This window comes from Castor canadensis, chromosome 16, assembly GCF_047511655.1.
Source record: "Castor canadensis chromosome 16, mCasCan1.hap1v2, whole genome shotgun sequence".
Classification (NCBI taxonomy): Eukaryota; Metazoa; Chordata; class Mammalia; order Rodentia; family Castoridae; genus Castor; species Castor canadensis.
In genome coordinates this window covers 85,573,706-85,598,385 of record NC_133401.1, presented here as the reverse complement: position 1 = coordinate 85,598,385, position 24,680 = coordinate 85,573,706, and the positions used below count along the sequence as shown (strand labels likewise).

At 50.5% G+C, this 24,680-nt stretch overlaps 1 protein-coding gene across 2 annotated transcripts; it reads right to left on the bottom strand.

The window, feature by feature from the left end:
- Gabrp (gamma-aminobutyric acid type A receptor subunit pi) lies at positions 1–20,672 on the bottom strand. 2 transcript variants are annotated; one of them, XM_020164383.2, is made up of 10 exons: positions 20,423–20,670; positions 16,385–16,474; positions 15,848–15,966; positions 13,399–13,466; positions 12,435–12,652; positions 10,014–10,096; positions 5,498–5,635; positions 4,711–4,863; positions 3,934–4,121; positions 1–1,949 (listed from the first exon to the last, which is right to left on the bottom strand). In XM_020164383.2, the coding sequence occupies exons 2-10, from the start codon at positions 16,435–16,437 to the stop codon at positions 1,647–1,649; spliced, it is 1,323 nt and encodes a 440-aa protein (XP_020019972.1). In that variant the 5' UTR covers positions 16,438–16,474; positions 20,423–20,670; the 3' UTR covers positions 1–1,646. The 2 variants fall into 2 exon arrangements, with proteins under 2 accessions (XP_020019972.1, XP_073913869.1); XM_074057768.1 differs by lacking the exon at positions 16,385–16,474 and having other exon boundaries at positions 20,423–20,672.
- Positions 20,673–24,680: the final 4,008 nt, after the last annotated feature.

Genomic DNA, 24,680 nt, shown 5'->3' with positions numbered 1-24,680 from the left:
CATTCTACAGACTTGGTTTGGTGGGTAGCCAGCATGGTGTGTTTATTTCAAATTCTCACGTATTTACAGTTGTCCTTATACACTAGCTTAAGAGAGGCTTCAGGGCAGATATAGTTTTAAACCTTTTTCTTAAAAGAGTCACAAATATGATTGAGCCATCCAACATTTCCTCCTTTAAATCTACCCGTTCCCATCAGAAACGTGTTGGTACACGTCAGGTGATCCAATTCACAGAAAGGACTTGTGAGGAATATAGGAGCAAGAAGAAAGAGCCCACAGACATGGGAAGTGAGAGAAGAGAAATGAACCCTAAGCCATGGTTTATTTCAGGAAGGAAGGGAAACTATGCCTTATTAGAAAGGACCTAAAGAATTGAAGATGGTGAGATCCTTTAAAATGATCATGGCTGGGCTGGAAGCTTTGTCCTACACACCAGCAAGTCACTTTGGTGCTGTTGGTTGAGCCTGGGCAAGAGGCAGAGGGAGAGGCACACCTGTGCTCCTGTGGGTGCCCAGGGTGACCTGGGCAGATATGGAGAAGACAGCTCACCTCGAAGCTGAATCTTGCTCTGTAACCGGTCATGTTGTGACCAGCACTGTGCAGGAAAGCCACTCGAAGTATTCCAGCTGGAAGGATCGGGAATCTGAGCACATCCAAGTGTACCTGAGCTAAGCCACTTGTACCTGGGTGTGGCAGCTTGTTATCTAATCAGCATGGCTGCTGCCTGGCCTTAAAGATGAGCTCCCCTTGGGAGGGTGCAGAGGATCTGCCACCAGTAAACTGTTGCTCAGTGTTAGAGCAACAGAAGGACAGATTGACAGAGGATCCTCTCTGACCGTGTCCACCATAACTTTCCGAACCCCATGAGTAAAGGTAGCTCAGGAAATGGTCTTGATTCTGTGAGTCTTCGTGGCAAGAGTCCACCTTAAGACTCCAAGAACAAATACAAAACAATCTTCCATTTCCATCCCTGATAAAAGAAAAGGGCTTTTGAATTGTTTAGGGCCAATATACAATTCTAATAAGATGACCTGTTCATGCCCCATGAATGGCTGAAGCCCAGGTCCTTCCATCTGGGAAATCCATTCTGTCTTAGGAAACAAGGGCTTATGTTTTAGGTCATTGATCACTAACCTTTATTCACTATGTTTGACTTTCCAGTGACAGGACTTACTGGAATTTAGAGGCAATTCTGCTCTGGCATTAAAAATAGTCATTATTAAAGACTCACGTTGGTATTGCATTAGCACAGTGAGCTACATTTCATTTTAATCCAAAACAAATACTAGAAAATGTTCCTTCCTAAACAGGCAGCAATGCATTTCACGAGCAGTGCAAGGGTGATTAATTTAGAAGCAACCCTGCCACCTGAGGGTTACCATGTAATAGTCCTCTTCCTGTGAGGTGAGCACAGGCCAGGGGCCACTGAGCACACAGCCCTAAGTAGATTTGGAATCTTGACCTCCGTGGGATGTCCTTCATAAAGATGAACAAAGAGTGGGCTGGTGTTTCTATCACTAGCCACTGTAACGCCAGGACTTGTACACAACTTAAAATACCGGTTCACACTTCATGCTTTGAGGAGAAATGGCGAAGTTATTTTAGCCATTTGCAGCACCGTTGGGCGAAGAGGGCAGTTGGTTACGTCAAAAGTACATGTAGTAAGCCCAGTAAAACACATTGGTGAGCATGAAAACCAGAGGAAAAAGCAGTTTAGAGTAGCGATCGACATTGCTGGGGTTTTGAATTGTGAAACAGTCAACAATCCTCTGGATCTTTTCTCGGAAGACGCACTTGACCTTGTCACTGGCTTTCATTGTCAAGTCACTGTAGTCCACGTGATCACCACAAATTTCAACATTGGCAAAGCTGATCTTCCGTTTAAAGCTGGAGATGGAACTGTTGATGATGTTGGTGATATTGACTTCGTCCACCTCCTTCGCCGTCCCCTGGTTCATAGAGAGTGCAGTTAGCTTGGAAGACGTGACATGGCGAAATAAATAAGAGCACAAGGAGCTAATGGCAAGTTAGAGGTCTAAGCACTGAGCAATCGGGTTTAATAGAGAGTGGCACCGAGCATCTCAGCGGTTGGCTGGAGTCGGTTACTTTGTTTGTAGGCACCCAGCTCTAAGTCACAGCATGTATGGCAGAAAGAATAACCAATGGCCACCCTAGATACCAGAATAGAGTGCTGAGTGCTAAGTGCCCAGGCTGTGTAGGTAGCAGACCTGGGTTCCAATATGTCAAAGTATAGCCACCTTAACCCCAGAAGACTTGCTTTCCTTGACTACAAGACGGAGGCTGATGGGAACAGGAAGTGGTATAATTGTGTAAAGGACCTAGCAGGTATTTGGTGAAGTTCTATTCTGTCCCGAGGGAACAACTGACTGTGGGAGAGGATAAAGTGGATACAAGGACATGGTGGTGTTTTGAGGTCTTAGCCATGCAAGTACAAATTGTGATGCTCCCTGCAGTTCCCGGGAGTTGCTGTTCTCCAACATGGTGTCCGAGACACCAAATGTGAGGAGTGGAATGAAATCAGAAAGACTGCTTACTGCTCAGGGGTACATCTTAGGTGAGTCATCTTATTCTCTGAGCAACAGATTTCTTAATAGAAAAGTAAGGGGAATAATGGTACCCATTTCATTGGGTTGTTGGGTAGACTAAAATATGTAGATGTTTCGGACACAGCAAGTGCTCCACGGTGCTTCTGTTATTGCATGCACAGCAAAGGCAGGGCATTCTGGCATCTTCAGTGGGGCTCTCAGGAAATCTCCACACGCCCTCTTTGCCAAGCCAGCAAATCTAGATTGGAGGTGAGTAATTAAACTTCCTTCCTTTCTTTTAAGGAAGCCTACAGGGAATAAAATAAATGAAATCCATGGTCGTCTTTGTAGTGCTTGCATAACATGAGTATTTGAGGCATTGCTCACCACAGCCAAACCCAAGAGCTGAAGCAACCGGCTCTTTGGGCTGTTGTAACTCTCACTCCCATACTGGACCCACGAGCTCCTGGCACACTGTCAAAGGTGGGCCCTTTTCCAAATTGGATCCCCATCATTCCTGCTTGTGAGCACAAGCTTTAATACATAGTATCTACCAAATTTAGCTTCCAAATAACCCCAGGGTTCGTGGAGTTGTAACGAGTGAAAATTAACAGCACGGCTCATGTCGAGAGGGAGAGACGGATCAATGTCAGGCTCTGGAGCTGCTCCTGGAATCCCAGCTCTTCCTCTGACTATCTGTGTCTCTGGGATAAGTCACCTACCTCCCTGTTCTTCAGGGTCCACAACTGTAAGAGTGGAGCTATGCTCTCATCGGCTCGCTACAGCACTTGGAATGTTGTACTACTTGCAAAAGGCTTCTTCCCGTGTCTGCTACACGCAAACGCTCAATGAGCAATAGCTGAGCAATAGCTTATTGTAATTCAGAGAGCTGGACCATGGCGTCCCGTGGCTAAATGAATAACTGTCTTTTTCAGTTAGCTAAAAAATGTGCTAATCAAGAAATTTGTCACAATTTAATTTCTTCCACACAGTGCTTGGTAAACTACTGCCTGGGTAATTTAAGAATACAAGGATGCATCAAAAGATTAAATAGTAACTACGTTAGTCTGGAACTTGTAAACAGGGATCACGTTTGGCTCAATACTGGCTTTCTCCTTGATGCTTGTTCTTGTGATTGTAATTTTATGTTGCATATGGAAAACAGTTATTTTCTGCTAAAGAATTAAATGTATTGATACCTCATTGAGTATGGGGGAAAGAATGGCATTTTAAAGGGACCCTGTGACTTCCAGATATGCACACCTGCACAAGGATGAGTCTCACTGGGAACAGAGTGGATCACAGGGGAAGAGGGACCAGCCCAGCCCCTCTCTGTGGACCAGCATTTGGCACAGGTTATGGAGTGCAGGGTCCTCAGGATTCTTACCCTGTCTTCGGCTGCCATCTGCTGTAAGGAACTGTAATGAACCACTGCATATTCCAGCAAGGCCCCAAACACGAAGCTGAAGCAGATCCCCAGGTACACGTCGATAGCCTTTATGAAGCAGTTGGTGTTGGGTAGAGATGTGCGGGACCCAATCGTCAGCGTGGTCATTGATAACACGGTGGTCACTCCTGGGAAAACAGGCAGGAAGTGACCCATGCTGGCTGCCAGTTAGCCCTCTTGCCACCTGCAGAGTGTCTCTGCTCAGGAGTTGGCAGGTGAGGACAGGTGGACATTATCAGAGATGGAACTTATCTCATTTTGAAAACTCTGCTACCTTCTGGAGCGGGGTTGATTTGTCCATTTGGTATAGATAAGGGCAATTCTCTAAGAATCGACAGGTTTTCTGTCTTCTTAGAGGGGCGGTCAATGCACAAAGTAATTGACAGTGGACTCTAATCACATTTCTGTCTTATCTGTCACTGCAGACCAAATTTAAAGATGCACTGCTCCTAAAGCGACATCTCTGCTGTCTCCCTTTCTCTCTCTCCCTGTAAAAGAATCTCTCAAGAAACCAACTTTTGTAACTGCACTGTGAGTACTAATGAAAGGATGGTAGAAGGAAAGGAAGTTCCTGATGAAACCAGTTCTAAGAAATTGCCTGTTGGAGGACTGGAGGCATGGCTCAAATGGTAGCATGCCTGCCCAGCAAGCAAACACAAGGCTCTGAATTCGAACAAAAAAGTCCAAAAACAACAATTGCCGGTTGGCGTTGCTTACCAATGCAGGTTCTTGCAGGAACGGACTCAAGGGAGATCCAAAATGAAACCCAGGACAAGACCACGAGGAACGTGGAAGGAACATAGGTTTCCAGAATGAAATACAGGACATTCCTGCGGAGCTCAAACTGCAAGACCAGCCGGGTATAGTTTCCTGATGGGGACACAAGACAGACAGATGGAGTCAGGTCTGTCCACACAGTTGCGTGGTCTCTTTGTGGGATGTTTAGCCCGGTTCCTCTCATACTAAGTCTTCTACTATTCAGCAAGATATGCCCAATTTTGAGCTGCCATTGTGACTTCCACAGGGAAGTGAGGAGAAAATGCTGACTGCTAAGCTGCAGTCATGCCTTTTAGAAAACATCCCTACAAAACCGCCAAAGACCAAGAGCACCAAGGCTGGTGGAGGATGTGAACAGTCATCCTCCCTGCTCAGCCTGCAGTAACGCGTGCTCCGTTTGTCACTGTTCCGTTTGTCACTGCTCCTGCCTCCCCGTGAGCTCTGGTCTTACTCTTACTCCTCAGTGCAGGGAGCTCGTGTCTAGTTAGAAACCAGGGGGTTTTGTGCATGGCGTGGGGTGTGTGTGTGTGCAGGATTTGAGCAGCCATGCCCAGGGTCTGCTCCCCAGTGGAGCAGATAGAAGTATAGACCCTACTTCCCTCACCATCTCCACTGAGGGGTGCCTGGACCCCAAAAGGGCGGAGTAGAGAAGAGATGGCGTTTCTGACTTGGAGTGCATCTCTGTGCCTCAGTTCTGTCGTTTTGTTTTGTGTGTAGCCTGAGTTACCTGTCTCCTGCTGTGATGTGGTGACCCAGGTGAAGTACTGTTGGATGGTGTACTGAGCCAGCCGCAGGTTCTCCAGCCCACGCACCGAGTCGTTGCCTCTCAGCCAGGTGAACTCCACGTCGTTTCCGTCATACCCCCCTGGCAAACAAACCAACAGGGATGCTGCAGATCGGAAGGGTTGGAGGAGGCTGCCATACGGACGGCAGAGGCCCTTGGCAAGATGCCTCAGGTCCACTCAGAATGCCACCTGCTGGGAGCCACCAGCTGAGAACTGGCCCCGTGCCGAGCACTGCCCAAGCCTGGTGGGTGACACTCCTTAGGCATGGCCTCCTTCTTATCTAAATGGCTCTTATTGAGGACATGCTGGTGAGCACAGATGCTGCCACGGCAATAAGATACCGTTTCACACTCATTAGAGTAGCTAAAGTGAAAAAGAGACAGTAACAAATGGTGCAGGTGCAGAGAAGCTGCAACTTCACTGTGGGAATGCAAAGTGGTACGACCACTCTAGAAAAGAGTCCTAAAAACAGATACGTTTACACAAATTGACCCAGAATTCCACTCCTAGGTACCTGCCCAAGAGCAATGCAATCCTACTCACATGAAGACTTGTACACAAATGTTCACGGTGTCATTATCCATAATGACCAGGAGGTATTGACAAACCAAATGTTCATGAACCGATGAACAAATAAACACGATATGAATACACACACATATACACACATATTCACACGTACACACACATACACACATACACACACACATAAACACACACACATACACACACACACACATATACACACGTATTCACACGTACACACACATACACACACATACACACATACACACACACACACATACACACACACATACACACACACAGACATCCCTGTATCTGTCTATCTATCTATCTGTTTATCATCTATCATCTATCTGTCTATAGCCATAAAAGGCAAACTGCTCAGCAACAGAAAGGAGTGGAACTCTGAGGACATGCTCCAACATGGATGAGCCTCTCAAAAGCATTTTGTGAAGTGGAAAAGTCACATGCAAGAGCTCACATATTCAGGAAGGACAAATCCATGCCAGCAGAGAGTAGCTTAGGGGTGTCTGGGAACCAGTGGAGGGAAGGTGCCTGGGATCTCTTGAGTGGTGGGGACGTTCCGACAATGCCTGTGGCAATGGTTCTGCAACTTGAGAGGTTAACTAAAAATCCTTGCATTTTATGGTGTGTGAGTTAAACCCCAATAAACCTGTTGAAAACAACTCTGAGCAGACACTACTGCTTTTCCACTTTGCTGGGAAGGAAACTGAGTCCAGGGAGGTTACCTAAGCACCTGTGCTTGTAAACACAAACACCTGTCGCCTCCATCTCCAAAGGCTGCTTGGGAAGTGGGATGCCAGGGTTGGGACTCGCATTTTGTTAAGTATAGGCTTACGGGAAGGATAGGCTACTGGGGAGGTGAAGAGGATGGAGATCAGGTACATCTGTGCGTGTGAAGGGGTATAATGAAGCCCACCAAACATAAAAGGGGGGACTGGAATAGGATGGAGGAGGGGAACCTGTTCAAGGTACACTTATGGAATTATTACAATGAATTCCCCTTGTATTATTAATGTACGGTAATTCAAAAATAAAAATTTTAAAAGCCTATGGTAGCCAATGTCTGGTTAATGAGTGCGGAGGATTTTCGGGTAAAAATTGTCTCTTTTAGGGATGAAAACCCTTAGTGACGTTTCTATGCCCAGATAACTGCTAATAAACTCAGGAGGGCTTCCTCTGCTTACTGGGGTGGTATTTGTGTGAGCGGAGGGCTGTGGGATGAGTTCAGCCATGGCACATGGAGGACACAATTACTTCAAATGAGTTCTCTGTTTGATAACCTCAAGTTGTGTTCTGCCATCAAACGGCTGCATTGCTTCAGGAAGTTTCACCCATGTTTAATCTGCGAGATAATTAATCTGTCTGAGCCTTTAATTAAATGTCTACTTCTGAAAAATGGCTGCTGCCTCCTGGTTGTGCTTTCCTGACATTGTCCCCTTGTGTCATATGGACAGGTACAGGGCACAATCAGTTCCCACAGTATGACTATAGTTTTTCTTTTTCCTACATAGCCACATTTTGGGGTCTTAATAAATCATATCTTACTTTCCTATCACGGGTGCCTGGGTTTGGTGGGCATTCCAGAGTGGCTTACCACACCACAGTGGACATTATCGAACAGTGCCAGAGTATTCATTCAACACATGCAAACAGAGTGAATCCAACCTCCTGTCTTTAGCAAATTCCCAGACAACAATTTAGATACCTGTTTGCTGCCATTGCTGTCTTAAACTTTATAAGTATCAGTAATTTAAAAGTCAGAAGCAGGTGTGTGATAAAAGTCAATGATTGCATGTTTGCCTTTCTTTTTTTCTTTTTTTTGTGTGTGGTGCTGGGGATGGAACCCAGGCCTGTTCAGGGAGGTGTGAGCTCTACCACTAAGCTACACCTGAGCTTCTGTGTAGCTTTTCTGACCTCTGCCATTTTACCCTTTCTAGTCTCCTGTGCCTCAGTCGAGTCTGTGTCCACTCCCCACCCTTCCTGCAGCTGCAACTGCTCTCTCCTGTGAGTTCACCCCAGGCTCCTGCAGGGTTCTTACTTTGTGTTGAACCTTTCCTTCTTCCCTAACGAAGTTAAGCCCCTACCCTGTGCTACTTGGTAGACTTCTTAAGTCTGCTACATTGTTTTCATCTCTGTATTGCGACATCACCACGGTGTCTAGCACAGAACAGTCCATTGCTGCCTGGATGAACTGAGTGCATTTTAATGAGGGCAGACAGATGGAACTCAGCAGCCTTCAGACTGCTGGAGAGTTTAGTGGCAAAATAATGTAGAATTGAAGTATTAGAATGTGTCAAAATATTTTTCTTAGGACACAGAGGAAAGGAAAAACACTGGCCTTGGTCCTAAGTAACAGAAAAGGAATTGGCTCAGAAATGTTTGGCTCACTGTGTGAAGTCATTACAGTTCAGTGTGACATCAGCGGGACTTGGGGAGGCCAAAACAGGCATCTGTGCTTACACAATTTGGGGAAAAGGATGATAATAAATGGGTGTTAGAGAACCTGGAAAGAAGTCAGTAAAAGCTTCTCATTATCCCTGCATTACTGTTTAAAGTCACTGTATGGTATACTCAGGAAAAATAGATAGCTCAGATCACAAATGAGTCACTGGGACCAAAAGTCCCATGAGACTTGGGCTAGGGGAGGGGCTGTCTGAGTAAGGGGCCTTTGGACTTTGGATTACTTTACCATGACCTTTTGAGAAAACACAAAGTACACAATGACGGGCTTCGATCTTAGGATCAGTCTCCCGTGTCCCTTTGAGGACACAGGAAGTGCCTCAGCTTCTATGACTGGGAGGTGAAACAACACTGAGCTGGAACAACAGCACTGTTTGGAAGGTCTCTAACAGAGCGCCTGGCACAAGCGTGCACTAGTATTCACCAGGAAAAGAGCCATTATTATTATTAAACGATGTTAATGAGAAAGTCATTTGGCCAAGGAGGCTGGGCAATGGCAAACTGAGGTCATAACAGCTCTGTACTTCCATCCTTCTGACTACAGGTCTTTGCGCTTTAGCCTCTCTGCTTCCTCAGCAATGCATGGTGAGGCTTTTTTTTTTTTTTTTTTTTTAAGCAATCACTATGCTTTTGCATAAGGAAAAGAAGAGAAAGGAAAAGGAAAAAGAGAGCTTTGGAGGCTTTCTGGAAGTCAAACGGCAGCCCTGGCTGGTTTGGTGTGGGTACAGCCAGAGTAGTAGGTGCAGGGGTGAAGACTGGCCATGGAGTGACTCATAAAGCACTCAGCTGGACTCATAGACCCTTTGAGGATGGTAGCCGGTCAGATGGTATGAATAAAACCTTACAAGCTTAAATAGCAGGTGCCAGTGAGATCTGTTATCATCAAGCTGTTTTCTATAAAACAGAAATACTCACGAAACAAGATCCCATGGTTACATAAATCTGGGGCGTGCTACCACTTCTTGGGATTGCACGTGACTTACCTTATCAGAGGCTCAGAAAAGCTCTGTAACAAGAAGAATGCTAACGTCCGCACTGCCTCTCACGAAATCGCCTCTGCTGTTACAGTGCAAAGCCACCACAGACTGTGAGTGAGTCACAGAGGCTGTGCTCCAAGAGACCTAGCTTACGCCACAGATGACGGGCTGAGTGGATGCATGGGTGTGACGTGCTGACCCCTTGGCCAGACCAGTGACCACATCAAAGCATTTCCTTTGGACCACTTGTCTCCTTGCTGGAAGAGATTTTAGGTACTAATGCACCCGGGCCTCCCCAGAGATGCAGCGTTAGGGTTTTCATGGGGAGGAAGCTGAGTCTGTCTGGAAGTGTGGTCCAATGAATCCAGCATGAATCAGCCAGAAGGAAAGAAGGGAGTAGGTTCCGACCGGTCTGCGAATATACCCATCCATGTCACCAGGAAGTCACCTCGGGCTGCGGGGCCATACTCACAGCTCTCCAGCTGCAACTTGCACGTCTGTGTGTCCATGGGGTACTTAGACAAATCCATGTTACACGTCACAGTCGTTGTGATTCTAGAAAAGGAAGCGCCAGGTTCAGAAAGATGGTTATGAGGAAGCCATAGAAAGTAGACACACCGTCCAAGGCCACTAGAAGAGGTCTTTCTTTTTCTTGTGGTGCTGGGGATGGAACTCAGGGCCTTGAAAGCACTCTGCCACTTGAGCCACATCTTCAATCCTTTTTTGTTTTTTTCCCTAGGTAAGGTATCATGCTTTTGCTTGGGCCAGGCTTGAACTGGGGTCCTCCTACCGCTGCCTCCTGGGTAGCTGGGATTATAGGCATGAAGCACTATGCTCAGCTTATTTTTTGTGTTTTGTGGGGGTTTTTTGGCAGTACTGGGGCTTGAACTCAGGACCTCACACTTACAAGGCAGGTGCTGTGCCACTTGAGTCACTCCCTCAGCTCTACTTATTTGCTGGGATAGGGTCTCAGGCTAACTTTGCCCAGGTGAGCCTTGAACTGTCAATCCTCCTGTCTCCACTTCCCAAGTATCTGGGGATTACAGACATGTACCACCTGCCTCCAAGGGGACTTTAACTTGGACTCTGACATGGATGTATGGCTTGGAGTCCACACCCACAGGATTTTTTGGGGGTTCCTATGTTTAACAACGCTCATGAGACTCGGTTAAAGTTGATCCAGGGTGGAAGACGTAGGAACACTGGCAACTCAGAGGTAAATACCCAGCAATGCTGCACAGCAGACTCACTCGCTGACTGCTTTGAAGTGCTCTTGCACTTAATTTGTCAATGTAAGCTTTGTGACAAACGGTGTGGGGCCAGAACGGTGATCACTGGACTTGTTTAGGCTCACATAGCTCTGAGCAGCAGGCCTGGGATTGGAGCCCCTGTCTCTTGGCTCCTTGGTGGGACCAGGAGGCAGAGGACATGGAGGGCATAGGGTCCAACACCCAAAGATGCTCAAGTGGAGAGTCCAATCTTTGGGACTTTGGCTTCCTTCTGTTTTCAGAGTCACACAGTGGTCAGGCCCACCATCTTGGGTGCTCTAGCGATGACCAAGGTCACAGCACCCCCCTCGAGGAAGCCCAAACTCCCTGTGGAGACAGAACAGGTACTACTGTCTCCCGAGTGCTTCCTGAGAGGCAGTTTCTGGCCGAGGGCTTCACGCGCATTAACAGCTCCCAGGTAGAAATATTGTTTTCATTTTGCTGCTGAGGAAACTGAGATTTAAGAGGGTGAAGTCACTTGCCTAGGGTCACAGAGCTGCTAAGGACAGAGCAAGGACTTGTACCTGAGTTGGTCTGGCTCTAGAGTCAGGCTGTTGACCATTCTGCATCATGAATAATCCTTACACAAGACTGACTGAGCTATTTGCTGTGACACAGTTACACACGTGTGCACACACGCATACAAGACATGCATACAAGATGCACGCACACATGTGCACATATGTGCTGGGGAAACATGGGGAAGGGTGACACTCATGCCGACTGGAGCTGGGGTCAAAGGAGAGGTCTTGTTAGGTTTCTTAGAAGAGGAGTTGACTCTGGGCGGTCTGCAGAAGTCAGTGCTGCTGAGGCCTGTCGGGAAAGTCCACTTACTGGTCAGCTTGGTTCTTGCCTTCTAACCTCACTCTTACTCAGGTTCGAGGTTTATGCCATTCATGTTGGTTCTTGGCCTCCTCCCAAGGCCTCTGGAGGGGAGTGGGCACAGTTTTTGCATGCCCTGCAGAGGGTGAGTCCTCTGTCATGACTGCACATGGCGGGAGCCCCTTCCCTGCCCAGCCAAGCAGAGGCTCCACGAACAGTTGGGTGGAAGGAATGTTAGGCCCTAGTGAATTGGGGGGAGGGCATGTGGAGCCCATGTCTGGGGTGACTGAGGCTTTGGAGACTGCACCTTGCTTCTCTGTACGAACATGACTCAGATGAGTCAATCTGGGTCTGGAGCTCATGCGTCCACTGAGCGCCAGGAAAGGAAGGCTCCTTGTACACCCTGTCTGCTCTTGTCACTGCTTCCTTCTCTTGCTAACTTCGCTTACCCTTCAATACTGAGTTCAGACTTCTGTAACTACCACTCCAAAACCAACAACCCACTCCTCAACTTGACCCGGCATCCAGGGCTCTCTTTGCTCACATGTCTGTGTCCTTGGAGAAGGACGGGTCTTATTTGGCTCTGGTTCTCAGTGTCCAGCACAGGGCCTGGCACACAGGTGCTCCCTAGATGCTCGTAGAGCCAGATGGACCAGAGAGGCCCCCTGCTTTAAAGAGGGCAGGGCATGACAAGGGCGGGAGCACAGAGTGGCCACTTTGGTGCTGGTTGGAACCCCCAAGATGGGATGGTGCCTTTCTTTCCTGATGAGCCCCTCCAACCCTGAAGTCTCAGGTACACTCACCTGAGAGCATAGAGGACGGTGCCATTGGAGAAGAGGCGAATGAGCCTGTTTCTCACTGTGACTTCATGGAGGAAGGACTTCTTGGACTCCACGATGTAGGTGTCCGGCACCCAGAGGAACTCCACGAGGCGGGCATCCAGCGTGAAGCTCTTGTTGCCTTCGAACACCAGCCGCTGGTCAGTCCAGCGCTGTCGGAGGTAAATGGTGGCTGTGAAGTCCTGAGGGGAAGGCAGGGGATGGAGACGGTGGGAAACGGAGCGCTAAAAGACAGAAGGGCCTCGTTTGCTCCCCTCCCTGCCCTACCTAGCTCAAGAGTGCACGGACACAGGTGACCCTCTCTTCTGCAGCAGCAAGAGAACAAACTGCCTTATTTGTTCTAGAAATAACTCCCGCTGCCAAGAAAAAAAAGCAGCCCCATGTTCAAGGCCTTCACCTACTTGGCGTAAAGGCCCGTGGTGCCGAGACCACAGAGACCCCAGCAAGTTGCTGAGGGTTTGGTGAGCGAAGTGCTTGAGTTGTCCAGGCGTACTCAGCATGCACAGCGGTCCTTTGGCAAACTGCCTGCAGTGGGGCCTTGTGTTTCCTGTGCCCTCTAAATGCTGTCGTCAGAGACAGTTGCCATTGTGTGCCTCCCCTCCCTGGGGGGGCGCCTTGATAGCCAGGCGCCCCCACGACACTTCCTTCTGCCCCCCACCATTGTTTTCCTTTGCTAAGTGCACACATTTCACTTCCTGGTGTTTCTTCCTCCCTGCTTTGAATCCTTTCACTTCCTGATGCTCAGAAAAGCCTATTCTAAAAGACTTCCATGGTCTCGAGTGAGCTTGGGAACATCTCTCCCTCCCCGTGTGTTATTCCACTGAGGTCCGCAAGTCTCTCTTTTCTGTTTTTGAGCAAGTCGGAAGTATATCCCCATTAAGCAGAAGGAGACAGGTGCCCTAGGTGCAATCCCAGGGACCCCACTCACCATGTTGCTCTCTGAGATGCTGGAGATGCTCGCTACGTCCAGAGTCAGTGCTATCTGAACGGGGTCTCCTGGGAATGAAGGAGAAACCAGAGAGACTTGCACAGAAACACAAGCACAGGCCTTCCTTCTCCAGCCTCACTTCCCTCCCCTGCTCCCCCTTTGGACTCTACACCCGCCACAAGCATGAGTGAATTGGCAAAACAAAACTGTTAAAAGTGACGAGAGTAATTCTCCCTTATTCAAAAAATTTAAACCATCTACAGCTGTGAAATGGAAAAAGCTCATTTCTACCTTCCTCGTCTCGGAGCAACCTCTAGTGCACCTCCCTTTTGTACGAAAAATATGCACGAATATACTTATCTTAATACACAAGAGACCATGTCGCTGTGAGCACGTTTTAAAGCTTACAGTGAAAGTTCTTGTTCCCCCTTATGTGGATGACTTTTCCTGTGTTTCTTGCAAGAGGGTCACCATGTAGAAAGTGACATGGATTTGGAAATCTGATTCTGAGACCATGGCTTCTCCCCACCCCAGCACTAAGTAAGTTTACCTCCAGAGAGCACCGGGCACGGCTCACGCTGACCTGACACCTTCCTCCTCTTCCCCTACTCTCCAGGAACCTTAACTATGTACAATTCCAGAGCCTTCTGCACTCGGTCCTGGCCACAGTCTCTGCCTCAATCCTGGAGTCTGCAGAGCCGATCCTCGCTCTAGAGACAGAAAGGTCAGAGCCGTCCTCCTCAGAAGCCAAGGCCCCTTCACTCCTCTCCGGATTGGAGACGTGGGAGGAGAGCCCTGGATGTGGACCGTGTGAATTAGGTCTCAGCTGCTCCCCCACGGCCCTGTGATCTGGGACAAGTCACCCAATGATCTAGAGCTGCCGGGTGCTCACCTGCTGGAGTGAATAGGGTGGCAGAGAGGGCTAAATGACATTAGAGGCAGAAGAGAGAATGTGCCTCTCGCAGAGAGGCAGAAGGAGAGAATGTGCGCGACAGCTCTGCCTATGCCTCCCAGGAGGAGCTCAGGCCTGTTACCTGTGCCCAGCTTCCAGCTCCATACCCGTCATGTTGCCACAGGGGCCCGAGGAGAGACATTTCCCCATCTGGCCATAATCCTAGCTAAGGCTGGGGAAGGGACAACTTTGCCCCTGGATTACAGAGGCAGTAGCCGTAAATGACTGAGACTGCCCCAGGGGACCGAGGCCCTGCGATACCAGGAAGCGGAGGGCGGAATTCGGAAGAAGCTTGACAACTTCTGATCAGCTGGAAGCAGAGAAAGGAGCTCAACGATTGATGGAGGGAAACCATAGACTTGGGAGACGGAGTTTAGAGCCAGTGCACCGGGAGGACGGAATATTAACAGTGGGTGGGGAGGAGGGACTTCGGTGGGGGTAGACCTGGAAGGTGTGGGAAGAACATGGTGCCAAGTGGCTTCCTGCGCCTCCGAGCAGCAAAGCACGGTGTGAAGAGGAGCCTGGCGTCAGAGGGAGGCAGACATGTCTACAGGTTCACACTCTCCACCCAGTCCTTCCGGTGAGGGAGATGGGAAGTGTCCATTTTACAGAAAGGGAGACTGAGGCTCAGACATCTAAGGTACTTGCTAAGCAGTAGAGCTAGGGGCCAAACGCAGGCTCTTTCTACTGCTGTCTGTTTTGAAGAGGTATGGAGTTTGGTTCGTCCCCCTTCTTTTCCTTACATTCCATAGATATCACTTGAAAAGTTGCTATCTGTCAAGCATTGAGCTTCTGCTGGGGTGAGTGAGTATTAAAAGAAGCAAGACTCCTCCAAGGGCCTCAGCTGAGAGCTGAGAAAGATGTAAACCCAAGTACAGTAATGGCTGCTGTAATGCTTTGGATCAAAATAAGATGTGAAGAAAGGGGATGGACTCTGCAGGAATCCCGGAGGGCTTCTCAGAGGAGGTAGCCTTTGCTCTGTCATCTGATGGGAATGGGCCTTTTCCAGGAAGTCACGTTGGAAGAGCAATTTGAGGCAGATAAGCGTGCAAAGGCATAGAGGCCAGGGTAAGTATGCTGGGAAACATGGCACACTGTGGAGCGTGGTGTGGGGGGTACAGGGGAAAACGTTAGGGAGGGTGAGAACGGCAGACAGAAGTGGGGCTGGGAGCAGCCTGGCATGCCTGGGCTTTAGGTAGGCAAGTGACCCAGGAGGTGGCAGTGAGGGGACACAGGAGGTGGTGGGGAGCAGGCTGGAGGGAGGAAGACCAGGGGGCAGTGCTGGAGGCACACTGAGTTCATTGAATAATGGCCGGGGAGTGGGGTGGAGGGAGGGCAGTGGGGGGAGAGGACATCTTTGTCCTGCAGGGGAGAAATGCTTTCCTCAGGTAACTCGGAAACTCACTCATCACCCATCCACAAAACAGCCAGCCCCCTGAAAACCCCTGAGGCTCCTGTCCTTTGGAATTGATGTCCTGGTCACAAAGGATAACCTACCGCCAAAATTGGGCCTGAGGAATTTGTTATAGCCTGCTGTGAGGTTCTCAAAGCCAGGAAGGGACAGCTTTTCACTTCTGCTGACCTCCATGTTAAACTGATTCCCCTGGACGCACGTCCTGGAAGAGAACAGGGTTCGTTGCATTTGCAGTTCTATGTGAGTACACACGCACAGACAGGACAGGACCTTGAACTTGTGTTCACACGCGTGTGTGGTGTGTGTGTGTGTGTTGCATCCATGTACCCGCAGTGACTTTCCTAAGGGGAAGCATCTTCATTTCAGCTGGCGAGTTTGCATCTCCATATTTTGTACCCATTTGCTCTATGTGACCAGGTCACCACCATTTGGGAAACCTCCAGGGGCTCGCCGTCTATGGCCGCTTGGGAAACTTTCGTTCTCTCAGTAGAGGAAGGGGCAGAAGTTTTATCGTCCCCGGTGTTCGGGGAAGTAAAGGGACGAGGGTCTGCCTCACGGTGTGGAAGACAACCTCCCTTTCAGCCTGTGGCCAAACACGGAGAATTCAGAGCAAAGCTCACCTTTGAGTGAAGAGACTCAGACACACCAAGGCCAGGTGGAGACTGGGGCTCATGTTGAGCTGTTCACACAGCGAGGGGCTGGAGGACGACCTGGGGGTGGGGGAGGCGAGGTGAGGGAGACCATGCCAGGCTCCCCAGCCCAGCCCAGCCCAGCCCGGGTGTTCTCTGTGGGTGGCCAGGCACAGCGCTTGCCCAGCGTGCTGGGGAGGGGCCTCCCGGCACATCTGCTGCCTGCGTGTCACTGTCAGTTTGCAGGGTTTTATTTTAAATCCACTTTGCTTAGACAACGGTTCACCAGAACCACGAAGTGTACTCAGTGTACCCCGGGCTGAATATCCGGAGAGCCCTAGACTGTCCTTACGCTGACCTTGCCCTGACACCTCCAAGTCTACACCTGCCCTGAGCGGCCGGACATTCTTCTATTTATCCCAGGCCTCGGCCTGTGAGGTTTTGTTGTTGCTCGGTCCTCACCATGGCCTCGTGTGCTGGACAGGCTAGGCCCTGTCCTGCCATAAGGACTCAGAGGCAAGGACCCCGTACCGTGAATGGCACAGGCGGCTTCAGACGTGGGGTTGGGCACCTGACCCTCACCCTCTTCCTTCAGGACCAGCCATGGCTGGTGCCTTCCTTGGCCTGAGGCCACTTGCTGTTGTCGGAACCCTCCAGGCCTGATCCCTGGAGCTCTGAAACCATGGCTGCAGCGTGCCTGAGGACTGGCGGGCATGGCCCAGGGCCTGGCCGCCTCGGATCTGGGAGCTGCTGTCAGAGAGCAGGAGCAACCAGCAGACCAGCCCATGGCTGGTGACCCTTGCCAGGCAGCCATGGTCGGACCATCCCGTCCCCACAGCAACCTCTAGAATCAGCCATCCCCTCAACCATGTCGTGCTACCTACAAACCGGTGCCTGCAGATCGTCATGGCAACGAGAACAAGGCGGAAGTGTATGAATTTAGAAGTGTAAAAATTCCCAACCGTAAGTCAGTGTGGGGTCCCGATTGGAAACCTTGTACCTCCAGTGTGGGATGTTGGTAGTTGGGGCAGATGTGTGCATGTGGGGGGCGGGGAGGGGGGGCTCAATTTTATTGTAAACCTGAAACTGCTCTAAAAAAATGAAGTCAATTTAAAAAGACCTTAAAAAGACCAAAACAAACCAGTGTAAGTCCCTCCCTCATTTCTTCTCTGGTCCCAGACCTTGGGGATTTTCACTGTTAGCTATTGTTTTTCTGCACACATACACGTGTATTTGCATACATGTTTCCGCATAAAGAAAAAATATCAAAAAGAAAAATTGGGGTGACAGCGTGTGTTTTTTTGTCATTTACTTTCTCCTACTTAATTGGAGTAGCAACATTTGCGCACCACTCCGGGCATGTCTGCACCCTCACACTTCTTTACGTGGTTACTGCCACCCCCGTTCCACAAAGGCTAAAAGTGAGCTCTGGAGCCTAGGAAGTGTTCCCACGGCTACACAGCAAGCGAGGGCAGCTGAAAGCCAAGCTTTTCAGCGTCAGAGGACGCTGGCAAGTCCTCTGAATCTCAGCACCGCGACATCATCTCGACATTGGGGACACCATGCAGCAGACAGCCTCCCTCTCTCTGAGGCTGCCAGCTAGCTCCTTCCACAGATGTTCAATGTTTGCAGAGCACACATCCTATTTGTGGACATGATGTTATTTCCAAAGATTAAACTGTGACAAAATAGTAACGAACAGCTTTGCGCGGAAGTCAGCTCTTACAATTCTACAGTCTGTTGTGTTTTTGTACCTCCAGCCTTTCCTTCTCAGTCATTAAAAATACCAGTTATAAAAATTAACTTTAAAGCCGGGCACTGGTGCTCACGTCTGTAATCCCAGCTACTGGGAGACAGAGACCAGGAGGATGACGACTGGAAGCCAGCTTCAGGCAAGTAGTTCGCCAGACCCTATCTAAAAAAAAAAACCATCACAAAAAAAAGAGGGCTGGTGGAGTGGCTCCAGTGGTCGAGTGCCTAACAAGCATGAAGTCTGGAGTTCGAACCTCAGTGCCACCAAAAAAAAAATTCAACATTATTAATCCACCAGTGAGCTTTTTCACACTTTCTTCTTTCAGTCCTTCCACCCAATCCCCGTCCTTCTCCCTTTCCCCAGCATCAAGTTTAAGAGGCTCCCACACCCCTACCCTTTCATTCGATGTTGCAAAGTCTGAACAAGGTCCTCCTAAGAACCTGATCTGAGGCAGCACCTGAGGTCCCCGCCTGGTGGGGACAGCGGTCAGCTGTGACTCACGTGCCCCGTGACCATCCTACCCAGGCACCAGGTCAGAGGATGCTTCATATGTGGAGAAAGCGGACAGGAACTTCTCTGGGGGAGGCTGGGACCCGCCAGGATGGAAGTCACAGAGATGCTGGACAAAGGAGGCTGGGGCCCTCTAGAGGCTGGACAAAGAACTGGAGGCTCGCTCAGCCTCTTCCCCAGCCCTGGGTGTTTGTGACTTCTTCCCGCTCAGGCCTGAATGGCTCAGTTCTATCTAGGGACATTCCTCAATTTCCCACCTCCTCTAGGAAACTTCTCTTGGTCTGGTAAGTTAGGGAACCATCTGGTCTCAGCGCCAAGTGTCCTGTGGACGAAGGCTTTCCCGGTGGCCCGCCCGAGGCCAGCGAGGCAGTGCTTGGGCCTCCGATCTCCCCCAAGCTGGGCTGGGAGGAGAAACGCAACCCAGCCTCCGCTTCCACTTGCTCTGGTGGGGCCGGCCCGGCTCACTTCACAATGGAAGAAAAGAAAGCGCAGGAGGGGAGCTTCCTAGACGCCTGCCAGGGGCTAGGTGCCCTGTCTGGCTCTTACTCTAGTCTCATCTGGTCCAGGGGAACCTCAGGTTCATGCAGGGATTTGGTGAAGTTAAGTGGCCTGGTTCGAATCTGTCTCCCAAGTCCCCAGGCTGTGCACTGCCTCTAGGAGGAGGGCCCTCTACTCCCCAAACTAACTCTGCTCCTTGTGCCAAATCCCCACCTGGGACGAGAGCGCTACCCACTGCACGTTGTAAGGGGCCAAGAAACCAAGCAACTGTCTAGTTTTGTATCTCCCAGCCTGAGCAGAGGCTCGGGCCACTGGGGTTGATGGGGACATTAGAAATGATAGAGGTCCCCTGACCACCAGGGAGCAGTGTCCCAAAGGGGATTCTGGCTGGAACCACCTAGCCTCTGCCTCTGCTGGGCACAAGAAGTCGTAGCAGGCTCCAGAGGGTTTCCAGTTTATGTACTCCATCCTATGGGCTCTCTGGCTAAAATCTCATCTCCACTTAAAGGGGGGAGTTAGAGCTTTGGATTTACACACTTGAGTCTTATTTAGCCTGGCAGGACCTCAGTTTTCCCATCTGACAGATGGGAATACAACCACTCCAAAAATATTAATTTTTATTTTCCCCCCACCCCCTTCAATGAGGAATTCAGTAATCCCACCATAGCTAAGAGGACTCCAAGCTCAAGTTCTTTCTGATACACCCAGCCTGGCACACCTCAGGAAGGACAGGACCAGACCCAGGACATTAGGATCCCCTGGGTGGCTGATGGCACATTTCTCTGGCTCTGAGAAGCAGAGATAATTCCAGTAGGTGTGGGCTTGGCCTCCCACTCCAGAGTCACCACCACACGCATTGTGATGCCCACGCCTGTCACACCCTGGGCTTCTGACGAAGGCACTATTTCCTTGTCCCTGTTCCTTCATGGTAGACAGAAGCATTTGCTGAGAGGAAAGGCAGCAGTGCCAAGAGCCTCCTCCAAGAACATCACAGAAGGGAAGGTGGTGCCAGGCACGGGTTGAGTCTGCAGGTCCTGGCTGGCTGGCAGCACAGGGGCAGACAGCTTCCATGCTGGTGCCAAGGTCTGGCTCTGTCAACCGTTCTCCCCTAGGTTTACTCTTCTCCCCTTAAAAGGAGGCAGTGTAAAGGCCCAGCAGATTCCAGGCCTGGTTCCCTGTCCTCCCCGCCATCTGGGTAGGGCTTGTTTGTACCTGGCTCTCCTTCCTCCCATCTCTGCGAGCACAGGAGAGGCTGGCGGGGCTCTTACCATGCAGCAGTTGGGGATTGCAGGCAGGACTCTCAGGGAGACCATGCTCTTCTGGGTTCCCAGGATTGCCTGGATCTCAGCCCCGACCTCTTGGCTATGTGACCTCTTGGATATGTGCACACAGCCACTCTGACCGAGTGGCTCTGTCTCTGGGGAAGGCAGGGCTGCTGACCCAACCCCCAACCGGGCAGGCACGCAGGTGGGCAGAGCCTCCTGCAGCTCCTCCCTCCCTGGAGCGCTGACTGCTCCTGACTGGTCCTGGGTGTCTGCAGGAACCGTCCATCTCCTGCTGTGGCTTGGGGCTGCCGAAGTTCCCTTCTGACTTCATGACTCAGCCATGCCTTCAGACCCCAGCCAGGAAAGAGTCCTGAGGGTCATGTAACGTGGGTGACCCCCCACCCCATGCCGGGTCGTGCTTTTGGAGGGCACTGTGTCCATCCTGACACAATGGAGTGGGAGTTAACAGCGTGACCTTGGAAAAGCCACTCCAACACTTCAGTCCTCAGCTTCCCATCCATAAAACAAGAGCCTGACCATTTCTAAAACTCTGAGTGCTGGTTGTGCATTGTAGCAGTTTCTTTGGGATCAACAGAAAGCCTGTTCTATGTTAAAAAGGACTTTCAGATCTCAGGACCTCATGCTTTCCAGACCGCAAGTTCCATGAAGAGACACAGACGCCAAGAGAATGGAGACAGAGGCTCAGCAGACCCACCAGAAAAAGGTGGCAGAGACTGGGAGAAGGGGGTTAGATTTCTCCATGGCTCCTCCTTCCTATAGCCCAGATCCCCCAGGGAGGACTGTAACTTCCCATGAGTCCCGTCAGGAGCTCTGTAGTAGGGGATCACCCCACAGCCAGCTGGATTTCCTGATAGAAGAGCTCCAACACTGTACCTGGACCCCCGAGTCTTGCGCTTCACAGCCAGGGGCTCCAAAACTCACTCTTGGTTCCTACCTGCTGGTAGAATTCCCTGGAGGGTTGGTTTGCACACTAAGAGTGCCAGGGAGAGAGTCCAACACAGGGGCAGGGCGCAGCTGAGGCTGTGGCAGGATGCCAGAGGTACCTCTTTCCTTCCTGACACCGAGGCCAAGCTCCTGTGCAGACCCCTGCCAGTCCTGGAGCTGGGGAGGTGGGAGGCAGAAGAGAGGCAGGAGGCTCACAGGAGCTGCAGGCCATAAAAGGAAGTGAGCAGGAGGGAGGACCTCAGCATACAAAGCACCATGGATGCCCTTGGCCCCAAATCAACTTCCTTAGTGCTCTTCTGGAGTTGGGCCAGGCCCAAAACACTTCTATGCTGGTCGGTAGGGAGTGGGTACTGGAGAGAAAGCCACTTCACATCATGTCCCCTGAGAGAGAGGCCCGGGCTTTCACCTGGGAACTGAAGGCGGCTAGAACAGGAATGGCTGAGGAGTGGTTTCAGTAGCTTGGGGCTGTTCCCAGAATTTCCAAGATGTTTTCACACAAAACAATGGCGACCTGGAGCTAGGGGGCGGGGATGTGGGGGTGTCTGCTGGCACCAGGAACAGTGAGACTTAAGAGGAAAGAAAGTGGCTGGCTAGCTGCTGCGTGGCTTTGGGCCAGGTGTGCAGTCTCCCTGAATTTGGTCGGATTTGACAAGTGGGGCGATGACTCCTCCCTTAGTGTCTTTGCAAGAAATCAGCCATGACAAGTGCGGGAACATATCTAAAAGTTCCTGTCCTGTTATACTCGCTACACTTGGTCTAAACAGCCGGATTTGAACTTAACGAAGTAGTCCTGACCAGAGATCTTGTCTTTACTTTAAAAAAAAAATGCTCTGTACAATTCCAGCTTCTAAGATTTCTTTTAGAGCAACTGAGGAAATTCCCAGAGTGACGTTTCCAGGGAAATGGTGTCCACTTCCAGGGTTCCATGCAGCCTGGCTCCTTGGCCCTTGAACTCCTGGCTGCCTCTGCACCACCCAGGCCACCTAGTTCCTGTGACCTCCAGTCTCAGGATACCAAAGGCCAGTGGTATCTCAGGATGCTCAGCTATGCAGACATCCTGCCCACAGATGTCCTACCCATCACAGTAACCACCTCCTCCTCCATGTGGCCACACACCCTCCTAGAATGTGTCCCAGAAAAACAGAGGCCGGGTGAGCCAGCTGTCCGATGCAGGCAGGATGTTCTAAGACATCATAACGCGTTAGTTGAGTAGCGCCCCATGGTTCTCACAGTCTTTGACTGTGCATGGCCCTGTCTTTTTGAGCTGTGTAATAACCCTGAGAAGCAAGCGAGCGGGCTTGTTTCTTTATTTTGCAAATGAGGAATCTGCCCCAGAGCTACCCAGCTACAAGCAGTAGGGCCAGGACCTGTAGACTGGAGCCCAGGTCATAGGGTTTGGAGTCAGGTGCACTGTGACTTCACCATGGCTCTCGTGGGCCCTGTTGTGCTCAGCAGTCATTGACCTCCATCTCTGAGCTGGGTGCTCGCTGAGGTCAGGGCCCTTGTCTTATTAAGTGTGGATCTCCAATACCAAGGTCAGCCCCTGGCCACAGATGGGTCTCCAAGAAGGCTACAGGGCCAATAAATGAGTGCAACATGGCATAGGTACACCTGGATAACAGCAGAGTATTGTCAGCTACTTACGTTTACTAGCAATCTCTTTGTCTCTGTCTCTGTCTCTCTCTCCTCCTCCTCCCTCTCTTTCTTTTGTGGCAGTGCTGGGGTTTGAACCCAGGGCCTTGAGCAGGCTAGTCTGGTCCTCTACCACAGAGCTCCAGCTACTCCTGACTTCTAATAATAAATATATACCTCTCTGCAAGCCACCTCAGTGCCACGGCATGATTTTTGACACTGTGTGCTTAAAGGACTGGAGAAGAAGGAAATAGCAGGTGTTAAGAACGCCTTTCTTTGTCTCCGAGTAAAGACAAACCACGCAGATAAGACAGTGGTCCCAAGCAGTCTACCCAGAGGTGCCCAGAGGTGCTTGAAGCAGAAAGGAACCCCTGGGTATTGATAAAATGCAAGTTCGCGGGCCTCTCCCCAGACCTCCTGAGCCCTAGGAGTTTGAGCTTTGATAAGGTCCCCAGAAATCCTGATTATTCTAGTGTTTGAGAAGTCTGCTTCATTCTCTCACCAGCTCAGTAACTGTTAGCAGTGGGTTCGTTCTGCACCAGGCGGGGGCCGGGGTACTCCCTCAGGCACACCTCGCTCTTCTGTCGACAGTTCCACTTTAGAGCTGGAAAACACCTCACTACAATCTGTAGGACAGCTGTGAAGGGGATAAACGGTCTAACTGAGACATCGGTTTAGATGGAGAGGCTGGGAAGCCCGTTTAGGCTGCTTTCTGGAGGATGGGAAGGACTTGCCCATGTGCTGAGCGGAGGTGGGGGCAGTGGGCAGGGGCTGGAGCAGAACTCTCTCAGGGGTTCAGGGGACACCCCGTGGGAGGCCCTGGTCTAGGCGGGAGTCCTGACTAGGGGGTAGGTCGAGTTGACCTCCTGTCTCCTGAGGAGCCTTGCCACCTCAAGCTCTCAGAAACTCGAATGTCTACAGTAACAGAAACCCTCAGCGATTCCTGGACTCCTTCCCACATGTCCTGGGCTTCTGCCAGACTCCCACAATCTGAGAACCCCTGAAGCCCCAGGAGGCCTCCACCCACCCTTCCCACCTCTGTGCAGTACTTTGTTTTCTTCCCTCCATGGGGTGCTTGTTTTCTTCCGAGCTGCTCAGTCACTAGACTTTTAAGAACTCAGTCAGAAGCTGAAAGTGCTAAGGACCTCGGCAGTCATTCACCAACTGAAACTCAGTCCCAGCTCTGTGGGCCACAGAGCAGAGGAAAGGAAGGTGGGCTGGACCGACCTGCAAGCACGCTGAGTCCCTAGTGAGGGTGGGCCACCTGCACCCTGCACTGTGCACCCCCGAAGCTGCTCCTGGACCCGACAGGAAGATTTGTTGTCCTCGGGCCAGCAACTGAGCTGCGAGACCAGAAGAGGGCAAACTTCCTCACCAAGTGTCCAGTGTCATTTACCTGCAGTGGTGCCCTGTGCTGCTGGCATTCCCACGTCCCCTCCACTCAGATAAATAAACACCTAGACGCTAAAACAAGTAAATAAAAATGCAAGCTTAGTGCGTTTTCAGAGGATCAAGCTACACACATTAGTTTTATTTATCAACACACTTGCAGGTCACTCTCTGGGATGCGGAATCCATATGTCTTGCCCTTCCTATGATGCCATCCACGATCACAGCCCATGGGCTCTCATGGCCCCGACCACCTTGGAAGTCAGGGTGCATC